Source organism: Talpa europaea (genome assembly GCF_964194135.1).
Source record: "Talpa europaea genome assembly, chromosome: 13".
Lineage (NCBI taxonomy): Eukaryota > Metazoa > Chordata > Mammalia > Eulipotyphla > Talpidae > Talpa > Talpa europaea.
In genome coordinates this window covers 23,617,349-23,642,132 of record NC_140080.1, presented here as the reverse complement: position 1 = coordinate 23,642,132, position 24,784 = coordinate 23,617,349, and the positions used below count along the sequence as shown (strand labels likewise).

At 38.0% G+C, this 24,784-nt stretch overlaps 1 protein-coding gene across 1 annotated transcript in view; it reads right to left on the bottom strand.

Annotated features, from left to right (window-relative positions):
• CCDC192 (coiled-coil domain containing 192) overlaps nucleotides 1-24,784 on the bottom strand; it is a gene marked incomplete at both ends in the record, with an annotated part of 195,302 nt that overhangs the window by 44,954 nt on the left and 125,564 nt on the right. The window contains one exon of the mRNA XM_084252504.1: nucleotides 17,105-17,237. Within this exon, the coding sequence (XP_084108630.1) occupies nucleotides 17,105-17,237 (133 nt within the window). The remainder of the gene's footprint in view (nucleotides 1-17,104; nucleotides 17,238-24,784) is intronic.

The following is a 24,784-nucleotide window of genomic DNA, read 5'->3' as shown; positions in this document are numbered from 1 at the left end:
AACCCAGGGGTCAAGGATATTGGGTGCTGAACCAAAGTGATAAATAGAGCAGGGAGATCAGCCAGTTTGAAGAGTAGAGCAGAAAGGGGCTTGAAATTTAGTTCAGTTTAGTTTTATAGGATTGGCCAATGTAATGACAACTGATTGAACCCAGAATGCTAGATTTTAAGCCCTTTAAATAAATGTATGTACCGTCAGTATGCATTAAAATGGTGAAGTGAAAAGTCATAAAATACCAGTTGGCGATAAGTCAAAATAATTTTATTACAATATAGTGCAGAAGAATTAGTAATAGGTCAAATCAAGCCTAGGATTTAATCATGTCTTGCAACCTAGGAGCCAGTAACTGTGGTAGTGACCCCTTGCACATCACTGGCAATCTGAAAGTACAAGCTGTTTCCCTGATAAATCTGGTATTCTGGTTGGCTTTAAATTTTTAATTGAATAAGCAAACTCCTTCATCCTTTACTAACTCAAAAGCATATTAAGCAACAGAACACCAGAACAGAATCCCATTACATTTTATTCAATAGCCATCCATCCAAAATTTCATAAGCAGCAAGAATCAGGTACTGTAGTAGGCTATGGATACCAAGAAAAACAAACTACCAACTTTGTTCAAGAAACCTACATTAGTAAAGAAAGGTAAGCAAAGAGGTATTTATAATAGATGTTGTAATTGTGGTATTCACAAGTTTTTGTATATACAACTATGGAAAGGACAAGGAATAGGTGGGAAGATGATAGTTATAGTCTCAAAAGATTTTCTGAAAGATAAGACAAAAGGGAGCAGGGTAGATATAGGGGGCAAGGGTTAAGCATTTTAGAAATAAGATATAATTGTTTGTTTTTGTTTTGTATTGTTATTATTTCCCCCCTCCCCGATTTCTTATTTGGTTCCCCTATATTCCTCTTGTAAGTGAAACCATCTGATATTTTTCTTTTTCTTTCTTACTTATTTCACCGAGCATAATTCCTTCTAGCTCCATCCATGTTGCTGCGAATGGCATTAGTTTATCTTTTTGATTGCTAACTAGTATTCCATAGTGCATATATTCCACATCTTCTTCCCCCAGTCACCTATTTTTGGGCATTGGGAGGCGGAGGAAGAGAGATTAGAGGGAGGGAGGGAGGAGCACAGGGGACGGTGGTGATGGTGCATGGGTGAAATTAGTGAAGGAAAATCTATGGGGATTACACCTGAAGGGTTGGGGAGAGCAAACGTTGTTTAAAAATAAGCAATGATGGGGCCTCCCCTGGTGGTGCAACGGTTGAACGCAGGGCTGCGAGGCTGCCTGCAGCCTCTGCAGCACCGTTCGTTCCCCCGCCGCTGGTGAGGGTCCCACCAAAAAAAAAAAAAAAAAAAGCAATGGTGTAAAAAATATATTTAAAAAAGAAAGAAGAAATAGCTGGTGCAGACCCCTTAAAGAGTGGTACTTTGCAGCAAATTTTCAGTAGTTACATATGGCTTTAACATTTTGATTAGTTTTGGATTTTACTCATTTCATGTGGATTTTATCTACTCTGTAATCTTTATTTTGTTTTGTCCCTCCTTTGATCTGAAATACAATCAGGATTTTTTTCACTTTTACTTAACTTTCATAAGTACCACATAGTATTTAATACAGTATATAATAAAACCAGGATAAAAATAAACATATATGTGAAATCAGTCATTATAAAGGGGTAATAGTATTTATTGCCTTAAACTGACCAAAAGGAAAACTGATATAGTTGAAGCAATAAAAGATTGGTAGGTCTATCAGTTTTCTTCAGGAATGTTTTCACCAAAGAACCAAAACCTTTTTATATAATATAGGTGAGAGTGTTCATTAGTATGAACTCTTGGGGAAGGAAAGAAGAAAACCTCAAACCATTACTCATTTTTTAGCTTCTTGGGACTGCTTTTATTGACATATAAATTAAGGTACTTGCTTTTGTTTGTCAATATTGTTACATACACATCTTTGTTTGTAACCCACAGCTTCTACTGAATAAATTACTTCCCTTTGGCTTTAGATCAAAAACAACCTCAAAAGATGGACATCTTTACTCAAAATCAATTGCTTTCTCTTGGGACTCATATGGAAAAATTATGGCTATGAAAAAGAATAAAACCAGCCACTTGCATCTGAAAATGTTTGATTGGATGGATTAAAATTAAGATTGGATGGATTATAAAAGGTCTGATTCTAGTATTTTCTCTTCTTCTGATACCATTAATGAAAGATAAGCATTTTTTCTCTTTCAGAGTAGGCAGAGAGATATTTACCTCAATATTTCCTGATACTCTTTTCGATTTGTGGTGCTAATTACATTCTACTATCCCTCACTTCTAGGACCCCAAGATTCTTACCTGTTAAGAGCCACATTAAAATTAATTGAATAAATGTGGCATTCCCATACTCTCATGTAATCCTATTTGCAGTATAAGTACAGTGATCGCATACTTAGTATTCTGCAGCCCAGTCCTGAACCTGATTTCAAATATTTTTAGTTGAGAGTAAATTTGTATGTTAAAACTTACGTTAGTCAGCATACCAATTTTCAGTCCTAATGTTATGATCACTTTAGAGAAATAAGGCATTAAAATTGGAAATGAAAAGTACACTTTAAAAGATTTCTTGTTTTAACACTCCAGTTAACCTATTGAAAAATAGTACATGAAATTATGTATTGGAATCATTGAACATTATATATAATTTTAAATAAGAATGAATATCTTTTGATTTGGTATACCTTTCAAATAACAAAATAAGCACATTGAAAATTAACCTTATGTCAAGAATTTACTTAGCAACCTAGGGTTAGACCAGAGGTTTTGGCACTTATGAAGGATTAGAAAGAACTGTTCATCCTTAAGAACCGTCAAAACTATTTCTCTGGTCAGCTGGGATAATGGTACTGTGACTGTCAAATAGGTTGACATATTGTGAGTCAACTTAAGGAATGAGTCATTTACCTGAAGTCAGAATTTTTATCATGCTGATAAAAATGTTAACATTGAATCCCTTATAAATTTAGGAGCTTTTTAGGACCTAAGGTAATATTAAGATCCTATAGAATTAAATAAGTTTTATCTTTGAACTGGGTCATTAAGTGCTTGTTCTGCCTTTGAGGACTCGTAAGAATTCTTCTTGTTCATTCATGATGCACATATGTATGCGTATCTCTCCAGCATCTCTTGTGCATCTTTTTATCTACTTGGCCTCAGAAAGTCAATTTTGGGATTATAACTGATCGATTTGTAATACTGCAAATTCATTTTGTAGCTGAGGGCTTCTCCCTCCTTTGTTTGCCAAGTTCTATTCAAATTCCCTGGAATAAAATCAGAGCTTCTTCATCATTCAGTAGGAATGTCCAAAAAAAAAAAAAAAAAAAAAACAAAACCCACCAAAACCCAAAAAGTGTCCCCTAGAACATGTGTAGGCCATCTTTGTGGTGCAGATGCTCTAGCAGTGTATCCCAATTGAGATGACAGCTTGGTGTCACAGAACCTCCAGGTCTTCCTGGAATATCAGCGTGACATTCCCAGCCATAATTTCTGGGATTTAGGAAAACATCTGCAGAAGAGCAAATAACGTTTTCAGGTCTTGCAGCTTCGTTTATTATGCCAGCTGTGTTAACATGCTTCTGGTCCCGACTGTCTATTAAGCAAATCAAGAATAATTGTATTCCTCTTGTATTTCCTCTTTATTTCTTTTTAGTTATATATTATTTGTCAAATGTGATTTTAGTTGGGAAATTTAGAGGCACACAAGGAATTGTATTTTTTTTCTCAAAGATTTATTTATTTATGAATACAAGAGCTGGGGTACAGGCCAGAGATGCGGGGGGTGATAGGATTCACCAGAGACAGAGTGGGAAACAGAACAGGCAGACTGACTGAAATACACTGCTAAGGGGAGCAGCAGGTGAGTCAGGAGAGGTTGCTGTGTCATGTGGGTTGCTCACTGGCCAGCTGGGGATTGAACTGGTGCTGCAGAGGCTGCAGATTGCTTCATAAGGTGATGCTTAGCCCCTTGTGCCACTAGGGATGCCCCGGAAGTGTATTTTTAAAAACAAACATTCTTACAGATTACCATGAGGCACAGAGGGGTATATGTCTGATACACCCATAAGAGTATATATCTTTTTTTTTTTAAGATTTATTTATTTACACATATAAGAGTGGGGTCAGGCCAGAGGTGCAGGGGGTGAGAGGATTCACCTGAGGCAGAGTGGGGAACAGAACAGGCAGACTGACTGAAACACACTGCTGAGGGGAGCAGCGGGTGGGTCAAGAGAGGTCTGCTACACCATGTGGGTTGCTCCCTGGTGGACTGGGGATCGAACTGATGCTGCAGAGGCTGCGGATTGCTTCATAGTGCTGTGCTTAACTCCTTGAGCCACCAGGGAGGCCCATGTAAGAGTATATATATATCTATACACTATTCTGCTGGGCAGAATTAAATCCTGTGCCTTCAAAGAGAAGACATCCTCTTACTTTTCATCAGAATCTCATTTTATGCATCCTTTCTAAATTAGAATTGATGTGCTCAAGTCCTCACAAAGTATCCACTCTTTCCTCCAAATTTATTTAAATGACCAATGTAGCTGTTTCCTCCAGTTTTAACCTGAGTAATTTAATAAAATAACATTTAAGTTTCTGGGGGATACAGGAGAGACCATCATTTACTTTTTCTGCTATTACAAAAAGAGGTTTGTACAAGGAACAGCTGCACCAGTATTGACAACCGATTGATAATTGTTTGCAACTTCAAAATCTCCACTTTAGCTATGTAAACAAATACAAATCCATTTGCTGACATATGACAAAGTGGTGCCCAAGACTGCTCTGCAAATTTCCTGGAAGGAAGCATCTTCCTTCTCAGCTGTAGTCTGGGTTATTTAGCAACATTCCCAAACAGTGCACTTGCTCTTCTGGTGATCATAGCAGTCTCTAAGTTCAGTAGGAAACCTTTAAAATTGATCAAGTTCCAATTCCCTTGTGCCTTGTCTGACATTTAGCTGACGCTTGCCCTTTTATCCAATCTCCCTGGATACAGGAGTCAGAAGACTTTATTTTTAAAAAAAACCATTCCTAAGGGATGGACAGAAGGAAGGGAACACCATTTCCTGATAATAAAATAATTCCAAAATTAGTTTTACAAACAAAGGAGGGAGGGGACCTTGACATCATTCAATTCCCACAGCTGGCGTAGCTAGAAAATACTGGACCCCAACCAAAAATTTCAGAATAGCTCTTCTCTCTTACCCTCTGTTAAATATAAAATAAATAGATTTCCAGACCCTTTGCAAAGGAAGGAGTAAAATATTCAATTTGAAAATGATAGGGAAAAAAGAAGAGAAATTTTGTACTTTACTGACGAAACAGATCTTCAGTGAATGACTCTTCCTCAAGTTTATAAAGTTGAACTAAAATAGATTAAAAGGGAAAATGAGAGGTATTTTTTGTCTTCTGCTCAGAAAATGTTCCCATCTTTTTTTTTGATAATAGCTTTTGGTCCTTGACCTCTGGCATATGTCACTCCTGGTAATACCTTAGCCCCTTGGCTATAGTTATTATTCCACTGGGTCAGAAGGATACAAGTAGGTTCAACCACATTCCTTCCTTGAGATTTCTGAGTAGATTCTGTGAGAAAAGAGTTCTGTTCCCTGGAACTGAGTATAAATTAAGTTTCTTTAGTTGCAAGAATTATAAGCGAACGCTAGCTACTTTAGACAAACAGCAAAAAAGAATTTATTTGAAAGATATATGGAAGTGTTAAAGAAAAACCTAATAACCAGACCACATAAAAGCAACCTTAGCACTAGATATAGTGAAAACTTATATAAACAATTTCTTCAGGTGCCAGGGCCCAGACTGCAGAAAATGGAAGAGGAGTACTTCCCCAAAGGAAAATCTTCTGTTATCAAAAAGAAGGGAGAAGTGGTTCTGACTATGCAGAAATAGATGTTCACTGGAGTCTAGTCTGCAAAAATAACTAGAGTATCTTTCCTGACCTGAGCCCAATAACAGGGCAGGCTGTTATTTGTGTTTGACCAAATATTAGACTGAGCCTCAAGCTGTCTGATGACGTGATTGGTGACTGGTGCTTTTTGACAGTCCCAAAAGTTCAAACAGTGAGAACCCAGGCCTTGGGTGTTGTATTCTTAGAAAGCTCTAAGCAGACTGTGTTGGGTGGTGAAAAAAGTCTACATATAAACTTTTGGTGAATAATTTGGTTTCTCTTTTAGGGAATAGCAGCCTTCCAAAGAGCTAGACTAAGGGAGAGTAGAAGAGGAGAGGATGGCATTATTCAAAAAATCTAGATACAAATGCACAATTATTAAAGACTGGCCTCACTCCAATCAATATTAATATGACCTCCTCTAAATATTTGTAATTAATTCCACCAAGTCAAGATATTATTTAGGCTCAAAACGTTCATTAAAATATGCTTCTACTCTACAGAGTTAGTGATTACATCTTAGTGAGGATTATTTTGATCAACATTTGTTTTACTAATTGAGATAAAATTCACCATATTAACCGTTTAAAGTATACAATTTAGTGATCTTACTATAGTGGCAATGTTGTACAACTCTTGTTGCTGTCTAACTCCAGAACATTTTCATCACCTTCAAATCCCAATTTTCTTAACATCAACTTGCAATAGGTGCTTTGATTCTGAGGAAGTTTGCAGGAGAAGATTGGCACTGAATGCCTTGGAGTGGACACCAGGGTAAAAGATATTCTTTCTTGATTAGAATTGATTATTATCTCTGGAGCATTGGAAAAGAGATGTCTCTCCTGATTTCTTAAGAGTATAGGACAGTAATGGTCAAATTCTTAAAATTACAGATACACCTTAATTTATTGTACTCCACTTAGTTGCATTTCACAGTTACTGCATTTTTTTATACATTGACCATTGTGTGGCAACCTTGTGTTAACAAGTTGGTCCCATTTTTCCAATAGCATGTGCTCATTTTATGTCTGTTACTTTTTGATAATTCTCACAATATTTCCAACAATTTTTATTGTTATTGTATCTGTTTTTTTTTTTAATAGAGGCATGTTTATTTATTTATTTGTTTGTTTGTTTGTTTTGTTCATACATACACTGGGTACAGTCAGAAGCGCGGGAGGGCGAGAGAATTCACCAGAGCCAGAGCGGGGAGCAGAGCAGGCAGAAGGACCGAAGTACACTGCTGAGGGGAGCAGCGGGCGGCAGGAGAGGTCTGCGCGCCATGTGGGACCCTCCTCCGGTGGCCGGGGATCAGCCGGGGATTGAACCGGCGCCGCAGAGGCCGCGGGCAGCTTCGCAACCCAGCGCTCAACCACTGCGCCCCGGGGAGGCCCTATTGTATCCGTTTTGATGATCTGTGATCAGTGATCAGTCATTATTGGTATTACAATTATAATTGTTTTGGGGTATCAAGAAACGTGTCAACTTAATATGGCAAGCTGAACTGATAAATCACAACCATGTAAGTTGGTGAACTTAATAAATGTGTGTGTTCTGACTGCTCCACCAGCTGACCATTCCCTTGTCTCTCTTCCCTGTCCACAGTACTCCCTACTCTCTGAGACACAACAGTATTGAAATTATACCAGTAAGTAACTCTCCAAAGGACTCTAGGTGCTCAATTGAGAGGAAGAGTCACATGTCTCTCACTTTAAATCAAAAGCAGAAATGATTAATTTAGTGAGGAGGGGAGGCTAAACACCAAGATAGACTGAAAGTCAGGTCTCTTATTCCAAACAGTTAGCTACGTTATGAATGCAAAGGGAAAGTTTTTGAAGGAAATTATAAGTGCTACTCCAGTGAACACATCAGTGATAAGAAAACAAAATAGCAATATGGAGAAAATGTTAATGGTCTGGATAAAGGATCAAACCTGCCACAGTATTTCTGTACGCCAAAGTCTAATTCAGAGCAAGGCCCTAACTCTCTTCAGTTCTGTGAAGACTGAGAAAGTTGATGACGATGACTACATTAAACAACAAAGTTGCTGTGTAGATGAAATAGTTTTGCACTGAAAGAAGATGCCACTTAGGACTTTCATAGCTAGGGAGAAGTCAATGCCTAGCTTCAAAATTTCAAAAGACAAGCCGACTCTTGTTAGGGACTAATCCAACTGCTGCATCTAAGTTCATTTGCCATTCTGAAAATAATAGGATTATTAAGAATTATGCTATCTATATTCTGCCTGTGCTCTACAAATGGAACAACAAAGCCTGGATGACAGTGCACCTGCTGAGAACCTAGTTTAATGAATATTGTAAGCCTACTCTTGAGACCTAATGCTTAGAAAAAAATATTATTTTCAAAATATTGCTGCTTATTGACAATGCATCTGGTTACCCAAAAGCCCTGATGGACATGTACAAGGAAATTAATGTTTCCATGCCTGCTAATACAGTATTTATTATGTAGCCTATGGATCGAGCAGAGACTTTGACTTTCAGCTCCTGTTACTTAAGAAATAAATTTTTGGTTTTGGGGGCGGAGCAACATGGCGGCGAGGAGACGCTGCCAGTAAGCTCTCCCATTAAAAAAAGTTAATAGGGAGGAAAAGCGGCAGGTCCCAGTGACCAGACGCGCAGGGAGTGTGTCCCACATCACCATTTTAGAACAGGGACATTTCTTCAGTAAAGACTACCTGCAGAAGGCTTCCTCAGGAGCCAGAGGTGAGCGGGGGAAGTTCGCCCACGCCAGACCCCCTCTGGCCTGCAGTCCAAGCCCAGAGGGGGAGCAGGAACCCACCGCCGGGGCAGACCAGGCGCACAGGGGAGTGTGTCCCCACCTCGGCATTTTAGAACAGGGACCTTTCTCCAGTAAAGACTGCTTGAAACTGACAGATGACTCCTGGAGGAACCAGAGGGGAGCAGAGAAGCCCACCCAAGATGCCGGCCAGTCCCAACAACACAGTGTCCCAACGCATACGGCAAATTAGAAAACAGACAGTAGGGAGGAGAAGAACCACACGCAACCTAGCAACTCTCCAGAGAAAAAGCACACCACAAAAAGAAAACCAGCCCCCAGATTGCAACGACAATAGCTTGGAAGAATTTCTGAGCCTTCCAGAAAGAGAATTTAAAATTGCCGTGATTAAAAAACTGACAGAAGTCATAAAGGAAAACAATGATAAGGGAAAAATAATCAACGATCAGAAGAATGCAATTGAGTCCCTAGAGAGGGAAAACAATGGTCAGAAGAAAGAAATTGAGTGCCTAAAGAGGGAAGTAAAAGAAATGCAGGAGATCAAAGAATTAATGGAAGAACTAAAGAATTCTGGGAAAAGCAATGAAAGCAGAATAGATGAAATGGAAGAACGAATAAGTAATCTTGAAGACACAGAAATAAAAAGAACCAAAACAGAAAAGGAAAGAGAAGTACGAAGGAAAAAGAACGAGGAAAGACTTCGGGAACTATCTGACTCCATGAGGAAAGGAAATATAAGAGTTATAGGAATACCAGAAGGAGAGGAGAGAGATGTAGGAACAGAGAAAATATTCAAAGAGATAATTGAAGAGAACTTCCCAAATGTGAAGAAGGAGCTGAAAATTGATATACAAGAAGCAAGAAGAACACCAAACTTCCACGACGAAAGGAAAAATACAGCAAGACACATAATAGTAAAGCTCCCAAGAATCCAGGACAAGGAAAAAATAATGAAGCTGGCAAGAGGGAAGAAACAGACCAATTACAATTAGCGAAATTGAAATGGTAATCAAAAACCTCCCCAAAAACAAAAGCCCAGGACCTGATGGATTTACAAATGAATTCTACCAAACATTCAGAGACGAATTAGTGCCTATCCTTCACAAACTCTTCCAAAAAATTGAGAAGGAAGGGACAATACCAAACACGTTTTATGAAGCCAACATTACACTAATACCAAAACCGAACAAGGACAACACAAAAAAGGAAAACTACAGGCCAATCTCCTTAATGAACACTGATGCAAAAATCCTCAATAAAATTTTAGCTATCAGAATCCAACAATGTATCCATAAGATAATTCACCACGACCAAGTAGGATTCATTCCAGGGACACAAGGATGGTTTAACATCCGAAAATCAATCAACGTTATCCAACACATCAACAAAAAGAAATATAAAAACCATATGATAATATCAATAGATGCTGAGAAAGCTTTCGACAAAGTGCAACACCCATTCATGATAAAAGCCCTTGAAATTCTTGGGATACAAGGAACATACCTCAACATCATAAAGGCCATCTATGACAAGCCAACAGCCAGTATCATTCTCAATGGTGAAAAGCTGAAAGCAATTCCATTAAGATCTGGAACAAGACAAGGATGTCCACTCTCACCACTGCTTTTCAATATAATACTGGAAGTCCTAGCCAGGGCAATAAGACAAGAGAAAGACATCCAAGGAATCCAAATAGGAAAAGAAGAAGTCAAACTATCACTATTTGCAGACGATATGATATTATACATAGAGAGCCCCAAAAACTCCACAGAAAAGCTAATTCAACTCATCAATCAGTTCAGTAAAGTGGCAGGATACAAAATCAACATGCAAAAGTCAGTAGCCTTCCTATACACAAACAATAAATCTGAAGAAGAAGAAATCAAAAAAACCATCCCTTTTGTTATTGAAACAAAAAAAATCAAATATTTGGGAATAAATCTAACAAAAGAGGTAAAGGACCTATACAAAGAAAACTATAAAAAACTGTTAAAAGAAATAAAAGAAGACACAAAGAAATGGAGAGACATCCCCTGCTCATGGATTGGAAGAATAAACATTATTAAAATGGCCATCCTTCCAAAAGCAATATACAGATTCAATGCTATTCCAATCAAAATTTCAATGTCATTCTTCAAAGAAATAGAACAATTATTGATGAAATTCATATGGAATCACAAAAAAACCCGAATAGCCAAAGCTCTCCTGAAAAAAAAGACGGGAATGGAGGCATCACACTCCCAGACTTCAAACTATACTACAAAGCCATAATCATCAAAACTGCATGGTATTGGAACAAGAACAGACATACAGACCAATGGAATTGAATAGAAAATCCAGAAATAAACCCACAGATTTATGGTCAACTAATCTTTGACAAAGGAGCAAAGACTATGCATTGGAGCAAAGAAAGTTTGTTCAATAAATGGTGCTGGGAAAACTGGGTCGCTACATGCAAAAGAATGAAGCTTGACCACTACCTCACACCATACACAAAAATCAACTCAAAATGGATTAAAGAACTAGACATAAGACCTGAAACCATAAAATATATAGAAGGAAATATAGGCAAAACACTACGTGATTTGCACATCAAAGACATCTTTACAGACACATCACCCAAAGCAGTGATAGTGAAGGCAAAGATAAACAGCTGGGACTACATCAAATTAAAGAGTTTTTGCACAGCAAAAGAGACAATAACAAAAACAAAGAGAAACCCCACCGACTGGGAGAACATTTTTGCACCCAACACTAATGATAAAGGACTGATCACAAAAATCTGCAAAGAGCTGATGAGACTCAACAACAACAAAGAAAATAATCCAGTCAAAAAATGGTCAGAAGAGCTAAAAGAAACTTCTCTGAAGAGGAAATGCAAATGGCCAACAGGCATATGAAAAAATGTTCAACATCACTTGTCATCAGGGAAATGCAAATCAAAACTACCATGAGATACCATCTTACACCAGTGAGAATGGCACATATTAAAAAAACTAGCAACAACAAATGTTGGCGAGGGTGTGGAGAAAAAGGAACTCTTCTGCACTGTTGGTGGGAGTGCAAACTGGTCCAACCACTGTGGAGAGCTGTGTGGAGATTTCTGGACCTACTAAACATAGAGCTTCCATATGATCCAGCAATTCCACTCCTAGGTATTTACCCAAAGGACACAGAAACATCAATTCCAAAGAACACCTGCACCCCTATGTTTATAGCAGCACTATTTATAATAGCTAAGCTTTGGAAACAGGCCAAATGCCCAAAAATAGATGACTGGATCAAGAAGATGTGGTACATATATACCATGGAATATTACTCAGCATTCAAAAAAGATAAACACATGCAATTTGCAGCAACATGGATGGCGCTGGAAGGGATCATGCTCAGCGAAATAAGCCAGAAAGAAAAAGAAAAATACCGGATGGTCTCACTCATAGCAGGAATTCTGAAAACTTAAATAAGGGACCAGGAAAATGAATAACTGTAAGAAAGTGAAAATCAAAATCAACAAAAAACTATGAACCAGAGACACTTTTAGGGGGGCGGGGGCGGGAGGGAAGGGATTTGGGTCAGAATGGGGGGGCTGCAATTGTATGGGGAATATAACAATAAAATTTATTAAAAAAAAAAGAAATAAATTTTTGAAGTCTATTGCAGCCATAGACAGTGATTCCTCTGATGGATCTAGGCAAAGTAAATTGAAAACCTTCTGGCATGGATTTGCCCTTAGGAATGTTTGTGATTCATGAGAGGAGGTTAAAATATTAACATTATTAGGAGTTTGGAAGAAGTTGATTCAAACGCTCATGGATGACTGAGGTAGTCAGGACTTCAGTAGAGGAAGAAAGTGCAGATTTGGTGGAAAGAACAAGAGAACTAGAATTGGAAGCACAGTCAGAAGATGTGACTGAATTGCTGCTAAGCTCATCATGAAGCTTGAATGTACGATGTGTTTCTTTTTATAGATGAACAAAGAATGTTTTTTCTTTGTTCATCTGTAAAAAAGATTTAAAAGAAAAAAAAAAGAAGATTTAAAAGAAAAAAAATCCAAAATTGTGCATTGCCTTTTGTATAGATTTCTGACATTCTGGTCAAAGATAGGAGCTTTCATCATAGCAAGTGAATGAATGCTTGTAAGTCAACAACATAATTTTAGTCAAGAAGGCCTTTGCAAAGTAACTCTGTCTTCCTAAACCAAAGGAGGCAAACACTGTTTTGAAATTTAACCTTAGGTTTCTGTATACTGATGTTTACCAGAGGTGAGCTGAAGTTTTAAAGGGGTACAATAGGCATTTCATTGAATTCTGCTAGTAAATAAAGCTGTAAGCAATTTCAGGTGCAGGCTGTGGAAATGACAGAAGGAATCTGCCTTGGGCTTTGATTATTTGGGCAAAGTAAAATCAACAAACAACATTCAGGCTGTAAGTAAGTTTCCTGCTGTGCCAGTTTTGTAATAAAGGTTCTTTTCTTTTCAGTTGAACTTTCCATTGACTTAAATCATTTATTTCTTGGAGGTAATTTAAGTACATAGCCAATGAACTAGTTTACTGTGTTTATGTAAAAATAAAGTTTGGTAGCTTAATATTTCATTAATTTGACTATGCTTAAGAGTATTCTTAATATTCTGGGACATCCCTCTATTCGGAAGAGTTGAACAACTAAATACCTGTATCTATATAGACTTACATAGAAAATGAACCAAAAGGGAAAAATATTTTCACATTTGGGTAAAAAGAAGTTATGATTTATTTAGAAATATCATTAATCTACTTGTTAGGATTATAAGCATCAGTTTGTAACTACAATAAGTAGCTGTTAATATCCAGGTAGTGTGTCACTTAGAATCAATACTTTTTCTCCTCTTACAATTTTAATTGTTTTTTTTAAAGATTTATTTATTTATGTGTACATGAACTGGGGTATGGGGTAGAGGTACGGGGGGTGAGAGGATTCACCTGAGACAGAGTGGGGAACAGAACAGGCAGATCAACTGAAATACACTGCTGAAGGGAGCAGTGGGTGAAACAGGAGAGATCTGCTGCACCATGTGGGTAGCTTCCTGGCAGGCCAGGGATCGACTTGAGCTGCAGTGGCTGTGGATAGCTTCATAAGTTGTGTCTTAACCCCTTGTGCCACCAGGGAGGCCCACAATTTTAATTGTTACTGTAAGTTAGACTTTCAGAGTATGTGACCATGATATCCCTTGATGGAGGCTGGAAGGGAAATCCTCTCAAAATGGTTCACTTGCCATCTATTATGGGGTATGAAATTATACCATGGGGCATTTTTTTTTTGTATAATGAAGGTCTTTGGTTCATCAATAAGTATCTACTTAAAAATTGCAAGTGCTCATTGATGAGTGAGTTATTAAGTATTACATTATATATATATTTAAGATTTATTTATTCATGCGTACAAGAACCGGGGTATAGGCCAGATGTGCAGGAGGGTGAGAGGATTCACCAGAGACAGAGCAGGGAACAGAACAGGCAGACTGACTGAAATACACTGCTGAGGGGAGCAGCTGGCGAGACAGGAGAGGTCTGCCACGCCACGTGGGATTCTCGCTGCCTGGCTGGGATCGAACCCACACTGCAGAGGCTCTGGACAGTTTCATAGCACTGCGCTCAACCACCTTTATCACCAGGGGAGGCCCCAGTATTACATTATATTTTAACTTGACCACCAGCTAAAAGTGTATCGGACATATTGTTTTTGTGCCTCACTCTCTCTTTCCAGTAACAGACTTGTCCTTTCTTTAAGAAAGTGCTTTATCCTGATCCAGCCCTATGCTTCCCCATCCTTATTTCCCCATACCCCACCTCCAGTGACAAGTGTATGACCAAAATCGTCCAACCCCGGCCACAAAGACTGGCTCATGTACTCAGGCGGTACCCAACCTAAGCCATGCTGGAGTTTTTTCTTACACTTTTTGTTATTAAAAGTAGTGGGAAAATGTTTTCTTTCATCTGAAGGTGAGATAAGGAGGGCAGCCATAACTGCTGTTGCTTGGGAGAATGAAGTTTCCCTACAGAAAAGAAGAGATGAGTGATTCACTAGCACTGATGGTATCTGAGAACCTGAATCCTCTGGACTCTAAGGCAAATGGCATTCCCTTTTTCTGTTTACACGTGCCAATAAATCACCCATTCTATTTAAACTATTATGACTGGAACATCTGTCATTTGCAAACAGAGGTCTGAGAACTGGAAACAAATGTTTCATATAAGGACACAAGATAACTAGAGGAGGGTGGTGTTCAGGTAGAGAAAAATGTGTGGGAAATGGGTCAACACTAAATGTTCTCTGGTTTAGTGGGGGTCATTAAAGTTGCCAAGACCTTCTCATACTTTATTTTCAAGTGAACTGAAAGGTAGGGCAAAGTGATCAAAATCTCTGAGAATAAGAGCAAATATTACTGCGGGACCACAATGTCAATCTCCTGGGCTATTGAATTCAGGGTGAGGCTGCATGGGACCTATGGGAAAGTTGGAATGTGCAGATACTTGGTTTTAAGATTAACTTTGTGCTATATGTCAGCCTGGTGACTCAGTTTCTCCACCAGATAATAGAAGCAACTTATAGGCCCAAAAGGGAGTCACTGTTTTTTATTCATAATTGATTGTGGAATACCTGACTTTATTTAAATTTATATTTGGTCATAATATACTGGAGGGTTTTTCCTCCATGTACTGTCAGTTTTTTTAAATAGAAATATAGAGAAAAATGCGTAATAAAAGAAAAGTGGGATTTAATACCCTTTACTCACTTCCATATTTGAACTTTAAGGTACCTTAGTATTATTTTAATCTTGATCTATCAAAAAAATATCAAAGGGACAAAATTTTCATTAGACAACATCTATTATTTTTTTTTCAAAAGTGAGAATAATGAGAATCAGATGCCTTACAATGATTTTTTCCCCCCTCTAGGTTTAAAATCAGCTTCTTAGTCAGTTAAAAGCTTTCCTCAGTGAACCAGAGAACTTTTTCCAATGTGCTGTACAATCATTATCAGCTCTTTATTATGCCACCAATTTGAAATCTGTCTAACATGCTTTAGAATCAAGACCATAGTATTCTTTAATAGGTTTTATGTTTTCAGATTTCATGGTGCTAAGATAAAATTTATAAACTTTCTGTTGGTCTATTTAAAGGGAAGAATAAATTGCAACATGTGTTTTAAGGTGGCTTTGTTGAAATCAATGTGATTTCAACCCCAGGAAAGTGCTACTCAAAAATGAAAATTAAAACCAAATTCACATTAAGAGCTTCACTGTGTGGATAGGATACTGGAAGTGTCTCACTTTCTGAAGCCACTGCATCGCCTATTTCTTCTTCCACTTATTTCCATGTCCCTCCTCTTTTTCCAGAATTACTTATGAGTAATAAAGGAAGCCAGGGTAAGAACAATGGCATGTTCCTAGTTTTTCAAGAGTGCCACATGTCAAAGAAAGACATTCATTCTAGGGAACCAAAGTTTTGCAAGAGATCCACCAGGCAGAATGTGGTTTGACATCACTGCTTCATAGCTGAGATAAAACAGCCTTTCTGTCAGCAGGCAGCCAAGTCCAGGGTAAGTTGCTGTCTGGAGGCTGATTGCTCAGGTGTTGCTCGTACATGCCTACTCTGGAGTAAGGTCATCAACATCTCTATGCCTCTGCTTATTCTTATGGAATCCATAAATGTACTTACTTCAGAGGTAATTCTGAGAATTTAATACATCTGAAGTATTAGCAAAGTATCTGACACTTATTATTCAATATTATCCTAGTATTGCTCATGATGACAATTTGAGGGTTTTTGGTATAGGTTTATATAATCTCTTAGTTGGAGAAGACTTTTAAAATAATTCAAACCAAAGTAGCTATTAACATTTTTCCAAACCACCCAGACTTCATCCCTTACCAGCCTTTCCTGCTTGTTCTGGCTCATTTGCCTGTTGTTAAAACTCAAATTTTTCCTTTCTCTTAGGCCACTCTTAGTCTACAATTGAATGAGTTGACAGACTCCTCTCCTTGCTCCACTTCAAAGCCCCATTCCTGAGGGTCCTGGGTCTTTTTTCTTATGCCACAACCTTCCCTAAGAGCCCCCCAGCACATGTAAGGACATTTAGCAGATCTATTTCAGTCCCACTCTTCAGCTTTAGACACTTCCGCTGTTTGTTCATTCTCTGTTTCTTTATGGTAAAAGTGAACCCAACCTGGAGTGAGTAACTTGTGTGCTGTCTCTATTTGTGATGAATGGAGATCAGGCCAGACCAACATGCTGCTGGGCCAGGATGCTGCCTGGCACTGTGACCCTCTTTGCATTGTTGCCAATAAAACTGTATACATCACCCAGGACAGAGGGAGGGCCAGCATGCAACTGTCACATGGTAATACTGACCTCTAGGGGCTGGCTTTCCTTCACTGAGAGTCTTTATCTTCTCATTGAGTTCCAGGACAGTGATGGCAGCCTCTTGCTTAGCTGTTGCCAAATCAGTTTGTAGCTTTTTCAGTTTCCTTTTGTGCTTTAGTTTCTTAAAAAAAAATAAGAATTTCCATCACTATGGAAAGATGATCAAAGGACAAACCCCCCCCCCATGTCTGAATAAACGTGGTCTTTGAAGCCCAGTCTGAGGTCTGTGAATCAGTGTATGTGCTACTGTCAGAATATTTCAACCCCGAGAGCAAAAGCCCACTCTCCATGTCATAACGTCTTTTACCCTCTTTAAGGGATTTTATCTGGATCTGAAGTTTTTGCACTGGCTGCTTATAATAGAAGTAATTAAAGAACTCTGGTTGACAGTTGCATTTTACTACTGAGTTGCTAATGTCTAAAAGTATGTGATTTCCCCCCAATTTGTAAGAAGAGTCACATGAAATAGAACCTTGATTTTGAGTCCTTTTTACCCAAACACTGTAATGATTGGCATCAGATAAACTCTAGTCTGATGCTACCACGAAATGCTGATGTTTACAGACACTTGTTAGGGTATCTATATAGGTTAGGGGTAAGAATGGGTGTCAAGCAATAGGGGACAGCTGGAATACCTTCCTATAAAATAATCTGATAATATGACTTATCTAATACATCTTTGTAAGAATTACATTAGGAAGTTGTTATATAATTAAAGGATTCACCTTGAGACTTTATGACTAGAAAACTCCTTTTATGGATTTCAAAATGAATTTGATTTGTCAAAATTGAATTTGTCACCATGTAGAAGTGGTCTATTGTGAAATATGTCTTTTGTACTATTATGTTGCTGCATTTCCACAGAAGAGCTCATCTTGCCAAGTGTTCGTGGGCTGGTAATTAGGAAGTACGGAAAATAAATGACTAATGTTTCTTATCAGACATGAATCTCAAGATAGAGAAAGGGATGGATTTTCCCTCACTGGGGAAGGTGGTGTTTCCTGGTCTTTGAAACAAGCACACTCTCAAGCAGGGTCATTTTATCAAAGATATGATTACAGAGATAGAGACCTTTCATTTTAAACACAGTTTGTCCTTCAGACCCAACCTGGTAAGATCAGAACTTCATTAAAGCTTAATTAATGGAATACATATGGCTAAAAGAAAGGCCTTATTCAAAGGGAATGAGAGTCATGGGCTTTCTTTTGAAAGGACTTGGAATGGTGGACTTTGTCAGCGTTCACACAACTCAGGTAAGAGGTACACTGAGTCACAACACAAAAGCCTGGTCTGTTAGGCAGCTCTATTAGGGTGGAGTCAGTATTCATCTACTCATTTAATTATTGTGCTAATAATGAAGCCTCTCTCTTTGGTGACAGGCACTGTGCAGGCCAGTTGCTAAAAGAGCAACACTTTTTAAAAATTATTTTATTTTATATATTTTTTACATAATTTTTCATGTTTGTACAATGTATGCATTTTCATCTTGGTTATAGTCCCCGTGAAATTCCCATCACCCATTCACCCGTGAACTATCACCATGGTCCCTTGTGAAAGAGCAACACTTTTAATATCTCTGTTTCATGCTGCTAAAACTTTCTAATTAATTCCTTTCCTTCAACTCTCTATTCACCAAAAGCCTTCACAGTTTGGCCTGTCATATAGATTAGGTCAGAGAACAACTAAACTGATCAAGAAATGCACATGCCTGAGTATTTTATAGCTGTTTTTTCATAGTAAATTATTAAGTTGGCATGCTGAGCTATCCCGCCCTCTCTTGTAAGTCAGTTTGTATCAGTTTGTACATGAGGACATCGTTGGTACTAGACTTGCAGTTTAACACCGTGAGGCCCTATGTGTCATCAATAACCTTTCGTAATGTGCCTTAAGACTGTTCCAGGCTCAGATTTTTCACACTTTTCCTTTTACCACTTTGGATTCTGGGAAAAGAAAGATGGAGAAAGGCTACAGAAATGAAAATGGAGAAAATGGAGGGAATGAGGGAAAGAATGGCAAAAGGGATTCAGAAGAAAGTGCTGATTAAAAATAGAAAAAAAAAGGGCCTCCCGGGTGGCGGTTAAGCGCTGCACTGTGAAGCTATCCACAGCTTCTGCAGCGCGGGTTCGATCCCCGCCAGCCGGCGGGGACAGCAGACCCTCCTGTCTTGCCCGCTGCTCCCCTCAGCAGTGTATTTCATCAGTCTGCCTGTTCTGTTCCCCGCTCTGTCTTTGGTGAATCTTCTCACCCTCCTGCGCATCTGGCCTGTACCTCGGTTCTTGTATAAAAATAAATAAATCTTAAAAAAAAAAGAAAAAAAGCCCTCATAATGATACACATGCTGAAATATTAGGGACTAGGTGTTCTGATGGGTGCATAAAAAGTCAGGTTGATGGCGGGTGGAGAAATTCACAGATATGTGGTAAATTGAAAACAAGAAGACATTAGTTGTATGTTATTAAGTATATGGTAGTTTACTAATTTTTAAATATTTTTCTCTATGTTTGGAATTTTTCAATTCATTGCCTCTCCTTCAGTCTTAATATTCAGATTCTGAAATCATGTCACAGATATTCGTATAGATACATACTTTTCTAGGAACTTTTCTTGAAGTAGACAGTAGTGGTAAATAAGCAAAAGCAAACTGAGGAGCAGGTATGGTATCACTAAGAAAGTCTTATCAATGACATTTCTGTTTTGATGGGGTGATTGGATGGTTACAGTACAGTGGAAATACACTGCATTATCAATTTGGAGTTTCACATTTTCAGTTAAAAAACAATTTGTTTTTACAGAAAATTTAAATTTCCAGACCACTCTTTTGTATTTCTCTTATGGTAATTACTTATTTCATCTCTTATTATTTTCTTATTTGTATAGTTGTTGTATGATCTGAAAACAGGCAATTTATGTTGAGAAAGACATTGCATAAGGGAGTCATAACAGTTGAGGATTATCTAAGGGTCTGTTCAAGAGGAGAGGAAATTGAGTCAAACGGTATTATTCTAGAGATATCAGGAAGAACAATGGGTAGAAAACACCAGGAGGCAGATTTTGGCACAGCATGAGCAAACACCCTCCAACAATCAGAGCTGCATTCATAACAAGATAGGATGGGTCCTGGCAAAGGCCTTCTGCTCTGGGGATGATCAAGCAGAAACTGGAAGAACATCTTGAGGCAGGCCCAGGGTGACCTCTGGGGCCTGGGTTAAGAGTTAATTGGAAATCTGGCTTACCCCCAATTCTTTCCATCTCTGACTTCCTCCAGCCCCAGAGGGGCATAGCACATACATGAATGGACACCTCAGCTTCATATTCTCTGAGGTGGGTATAGTTATCAGAGTTACTTCAAAGATAATTTTGGTTTTGTGAAATTTAGGATAAGAAGGTCAAGAAAGCCTATAGTTCCCTTAGAATATTAACTTAAAATGTACCTGTTTTATTATTGAGCAGTAAAGGAAAGAGAGAGGAAATTTTAATTTAAATTAAAAATTGAATAAAGAACGTAGATTGGCTGTTTAAGATTTCTATTGGGCCCTTTTACTATTCGGATAACTTTAAAAATAATTGAACATCTGTGTCCTTTTTTTCCCCCCTCCAGACAGAACTCCTGTATGCTATTAATTCATAGCTGTAACCAAGACCTTTGGGCATTTCTAAAAATTCAATTTGCCAACATGTTTCATATTAGTCATAGACATCAAATGATTTCAGCAACAATAATATTTTCCTTTGCTTTTTTGGCATTCTCTATTCAGGCAACCCAAGTGTTGTACTTGAATCTAATGGAATCTGTTGTGTTCCCTTTAGTAACTTGGAACTCTCATCAGTGGTTACTGAAAGGATAGGAAGGCTTTAAGCTTGGAGGTAAATACTTATTACTTTGCTCTTTTCCTCCTTTTCCAACAGGGTAGAAAGAGAAAGGAAATCATGTATTTGTGCAATGTTTTGAAAAGGAAATATCTATCCATATCACATAACTGAATAGCTTGCATTATACCAGTCAATGGGAATTAGAAATAATCAGGCAACTATTTATAGAAGAGTTTCAACATAGCTTTGCCAGCATTGTTTAAAATTTTTGGTATTTCCGCACACTTTAAATTGTGACTTTAGATTTTTGGCTGGGTTTTGTCAAATATTGGCAATGAGAAACTAGCCTGGCATATGATGTTTCCAGGTCCTAGAAACCATTTCACAGAGCTGGTGGGGGCTAAATGACACCACACATAAATGACAGTCCACAGTGCTGTGTTTGCAATGCAGTAGTATGACTTTTTGTTTGTGTCATTATTTCTTGAAAGACAACAGAGTAATTCTCAAACCTCTACTAAAACACTAAAGTATCTTTTAAAAAGGTATTTTTCCATTGTATTGAAGGGATCATGCTCAGTGAAAAAAACCAAAAGGAAAAAGAAAAATATTGGATAGTTTCACTTATAGGAGGAATATAGGGGAACCAAATAAGGGTTCAGGAAAAAAAAATATTAATAATAATAAAACAACAACCCTAGCAGGCAGCCATAAAGAAGAGACACTCTGCAAGGGAGAGGGAGGAACTGGTGGTGGGGATTTTACTGGGAATACACAATGATGTAAAAGATATAAATAAAAAAATAGGCAACAAAATAAAAGATAGTTTTGTCTTATTTTATAGAAAATGAAATTTGTACTTAACCGAGAGCAGAACCTCTTTCCTCTGTTTCTTCTTCCTTTCACTCCCTCCCACCCTCCTCTTTCCCCTTCCCTCCTCCCTGCCTTGCTCTCCTCCTCTTCCTTCTTTTCATTGTTTTCTGCAGAATAGTGTTGATTTCCTACCTACTTTGTATGGACAGACACAACTTAATGAAGTTCCCACCACTTGCTCCCCATGACAGCTCTCTCTTGGATCTACCACATTGTAGCTTCTTTCCACTTTGTCTGAAATCTGCCCTGTCCTGCCCACCTTTCTTTACTTACAGAGTATATAGAGCAAGCACTGGTTTGATCTCTAGATGGCCACCGACAAAATGCTTACTACCAAAGACATATAAGAGAATTTGGTTCATATGCAGAAAGTATAGAGAAGTTTCTCCTTTCACTTCTCATATAGCCCATCATTAATAATGAAATGAATGAAAGCATTTGTATGCAACTTAGCTTTAAAAATCAATTTTATATTGTTTTATATTTATACTGTCTTCAGCAAATATTTTAAATGTTTGGGCATGGCAAATATGTGCTATGTATGTTGTTTCCTACTCCATGGCAGTTCTTTGATTTGGGGATTCTTTCACTCTGTGTTTCACGCCTGACATCACATTCCTTGAATCACTCTCCTAGTAGCCACTGCTTGCTGATGAAAACTAATTTTCATTTTTGTTAGTGTCTCCATTTCGTAGGTGAGAGAGCTGAGATCCCATTAAACTTGAGTAAATGTAATTGCAGGTCTCTCAGTAAGTTGACTTGAACCAAGGTCTTTTGATTCCAGATGCTGATTTTTCTTATCAGTAATAACAAGAGGGCTCATTAATCAGTAGCACCATTACTTTACCAAGTTACTTAATGATTACCTCTGATAGTAAGAGAGTGAGTGACTAATTAGTGAAAGTAGAAAGGCAAAATAACAGACTTGGTTATAAAGAGTGTATAGTGAGGCATTTATAGCCTGAGTTGCCATGATATACCTTGCCATGATATACCAGAAATAAAGGAACAATTTGATTAACCTAGCTAAGTTAAATGCAAAATATAACTTAGTCTTATGTCATTTAATAAGGTCATAGTGGAATAGTTTGGTGCACAAAGCCGCAGGCCTCATCACAACCCTGATCAAGCGCCAGGATCCACACAATCATTTAATAGTCCAGAGTCAGACTTCAAAAATCACACCTGGCACTTCTGGTTCTTTGCAGTATCCCTTCCATTTTAGTAACTTAGATATGTTACAACATGTTATAGATATGTGTTTTAATTCTATTCCCCACACCCAGAGGGTTTGGAATTTATAATAAAAAGAAAATAAAACCCCAGTAATTAGACAAACCTCTTGACTCACTACACGGGACGAGTGTACGTAGAGTTGGAGCCAAATCTCAGTTCTTTCACTACATGGTATAAGTAATTATTGGAAATAAAGTGGAGTTTGCCAGTAGATGTTTTAATTTCCACAATGCTTGTATAAGTATTTATATAAGAGAAATAACATATTATTACAAGATAAAGAGATAACCTTGCATTTGAAGTGAATGCCAATGATAAGGTAGAACTTTCTAATAATAGGATTGTCAAAAAGTTAGAATTTCTTTTCCTAAAAGGCAACAAGCTACCCTTCTTTGCATTTGGAATACAGGCCATTTCTGGGAATGTTCAAGAGAAAAGCTTACACTTACTGACCAACTATAATATGCCAAGTATGGAAAGCCCAGTTCTGAGAAATTTATACTAGCTCATTTCTGGTTTGTTGCAAACCAATGAAGTAGGACTATTGTTGATCCTATTTTTATATGCAAATTGTCCTAGACATCCCTTTGGATTCCTCTTGGTCCCAATGAGTGATCAAAATGGCATCAGAAGGGTTAGCAAAGGGAAATCAATCAATTCAATAATATGCATATGGGGAATTTACATGGGTTTTAAGTCTAAAGAACAATGAAGTGACCAGGAATATTTATTCTGTGTTTTGGGAACTGGGTTGTCAGAACAGGGAGGGGGAGTCTTCATATGATAGACAAGGAGGGGGTGATCTCATTCTTACGCTTGAGAGTAAAGATAAGATTCTCAGATAGAACATGTTTACTAGTAAACCTACCACTGGATGAGACACCCCAGACTACATTCTTCTAGCTCTTGAAAAAGACCTAGAATTACTGCTGCTTTTGGGAAAAGTGCAGAAGTTTAGTACATGGTGACATCTTCTTCCATCAAGGAAAGGGGAAGGACTTAGGCAAGAACAGAAACTTTTCCTAGCCTTCAGTTCCCTCACTGCTCTTATACAAAACTAACTCACTTCTAAACCTGAGATGTCAAGGGTCTCAACTGCCAGATCCCATAAAAAGGGACCAAGAGGCCTACTCTAGCTTATTGAGAAAAGCCTATCTGACATTTTGGGGGGAGACTAACCCCAGAATAATACTGAAGCACAGAAAGCTTTAACTAAATTATGCAAAGCAAATGATGACTCACAATTCAAATCTGAGCAATCCTGCTCTAGACCATGCCTTTTGTCACTATGCTGCACATGCCTCAGTGTCCTACATTGTGAGTAGTTTGGATGAGATAGCATTTCCTATTCTATAAGCCATGTTTTTCAAATGAGAAGTATGTAATTTCTGATCATGAAGTTTAGCCATGAGCTGATCTCTCAGAAGGACTTAGGAAATTGGATGGAATCATTGAATCTTATAGATGACAAAAAACTGGGTACAATCTTTGAAGTCAAGTTGTTCAACATTTTTGAGATGAAGAAGTTGAAGCAGAGGAAAATGACATGATTTACACAAAATCACAGCTAATAAGACTACAAGTAGCATGGCTCAAAGTCAGGTTTTCTGATTCCCTATCTCAGTGTTTTGTTTTTTTTTTCTCTTTGTTATATCATGTTGCTTCCTGGCAACATGTGAAGTTTAGTACATGATGACATCTTCTTCTATCAGGGAAAGGGGAAGGACTTTACCTGAAAGTCCTGTAGAA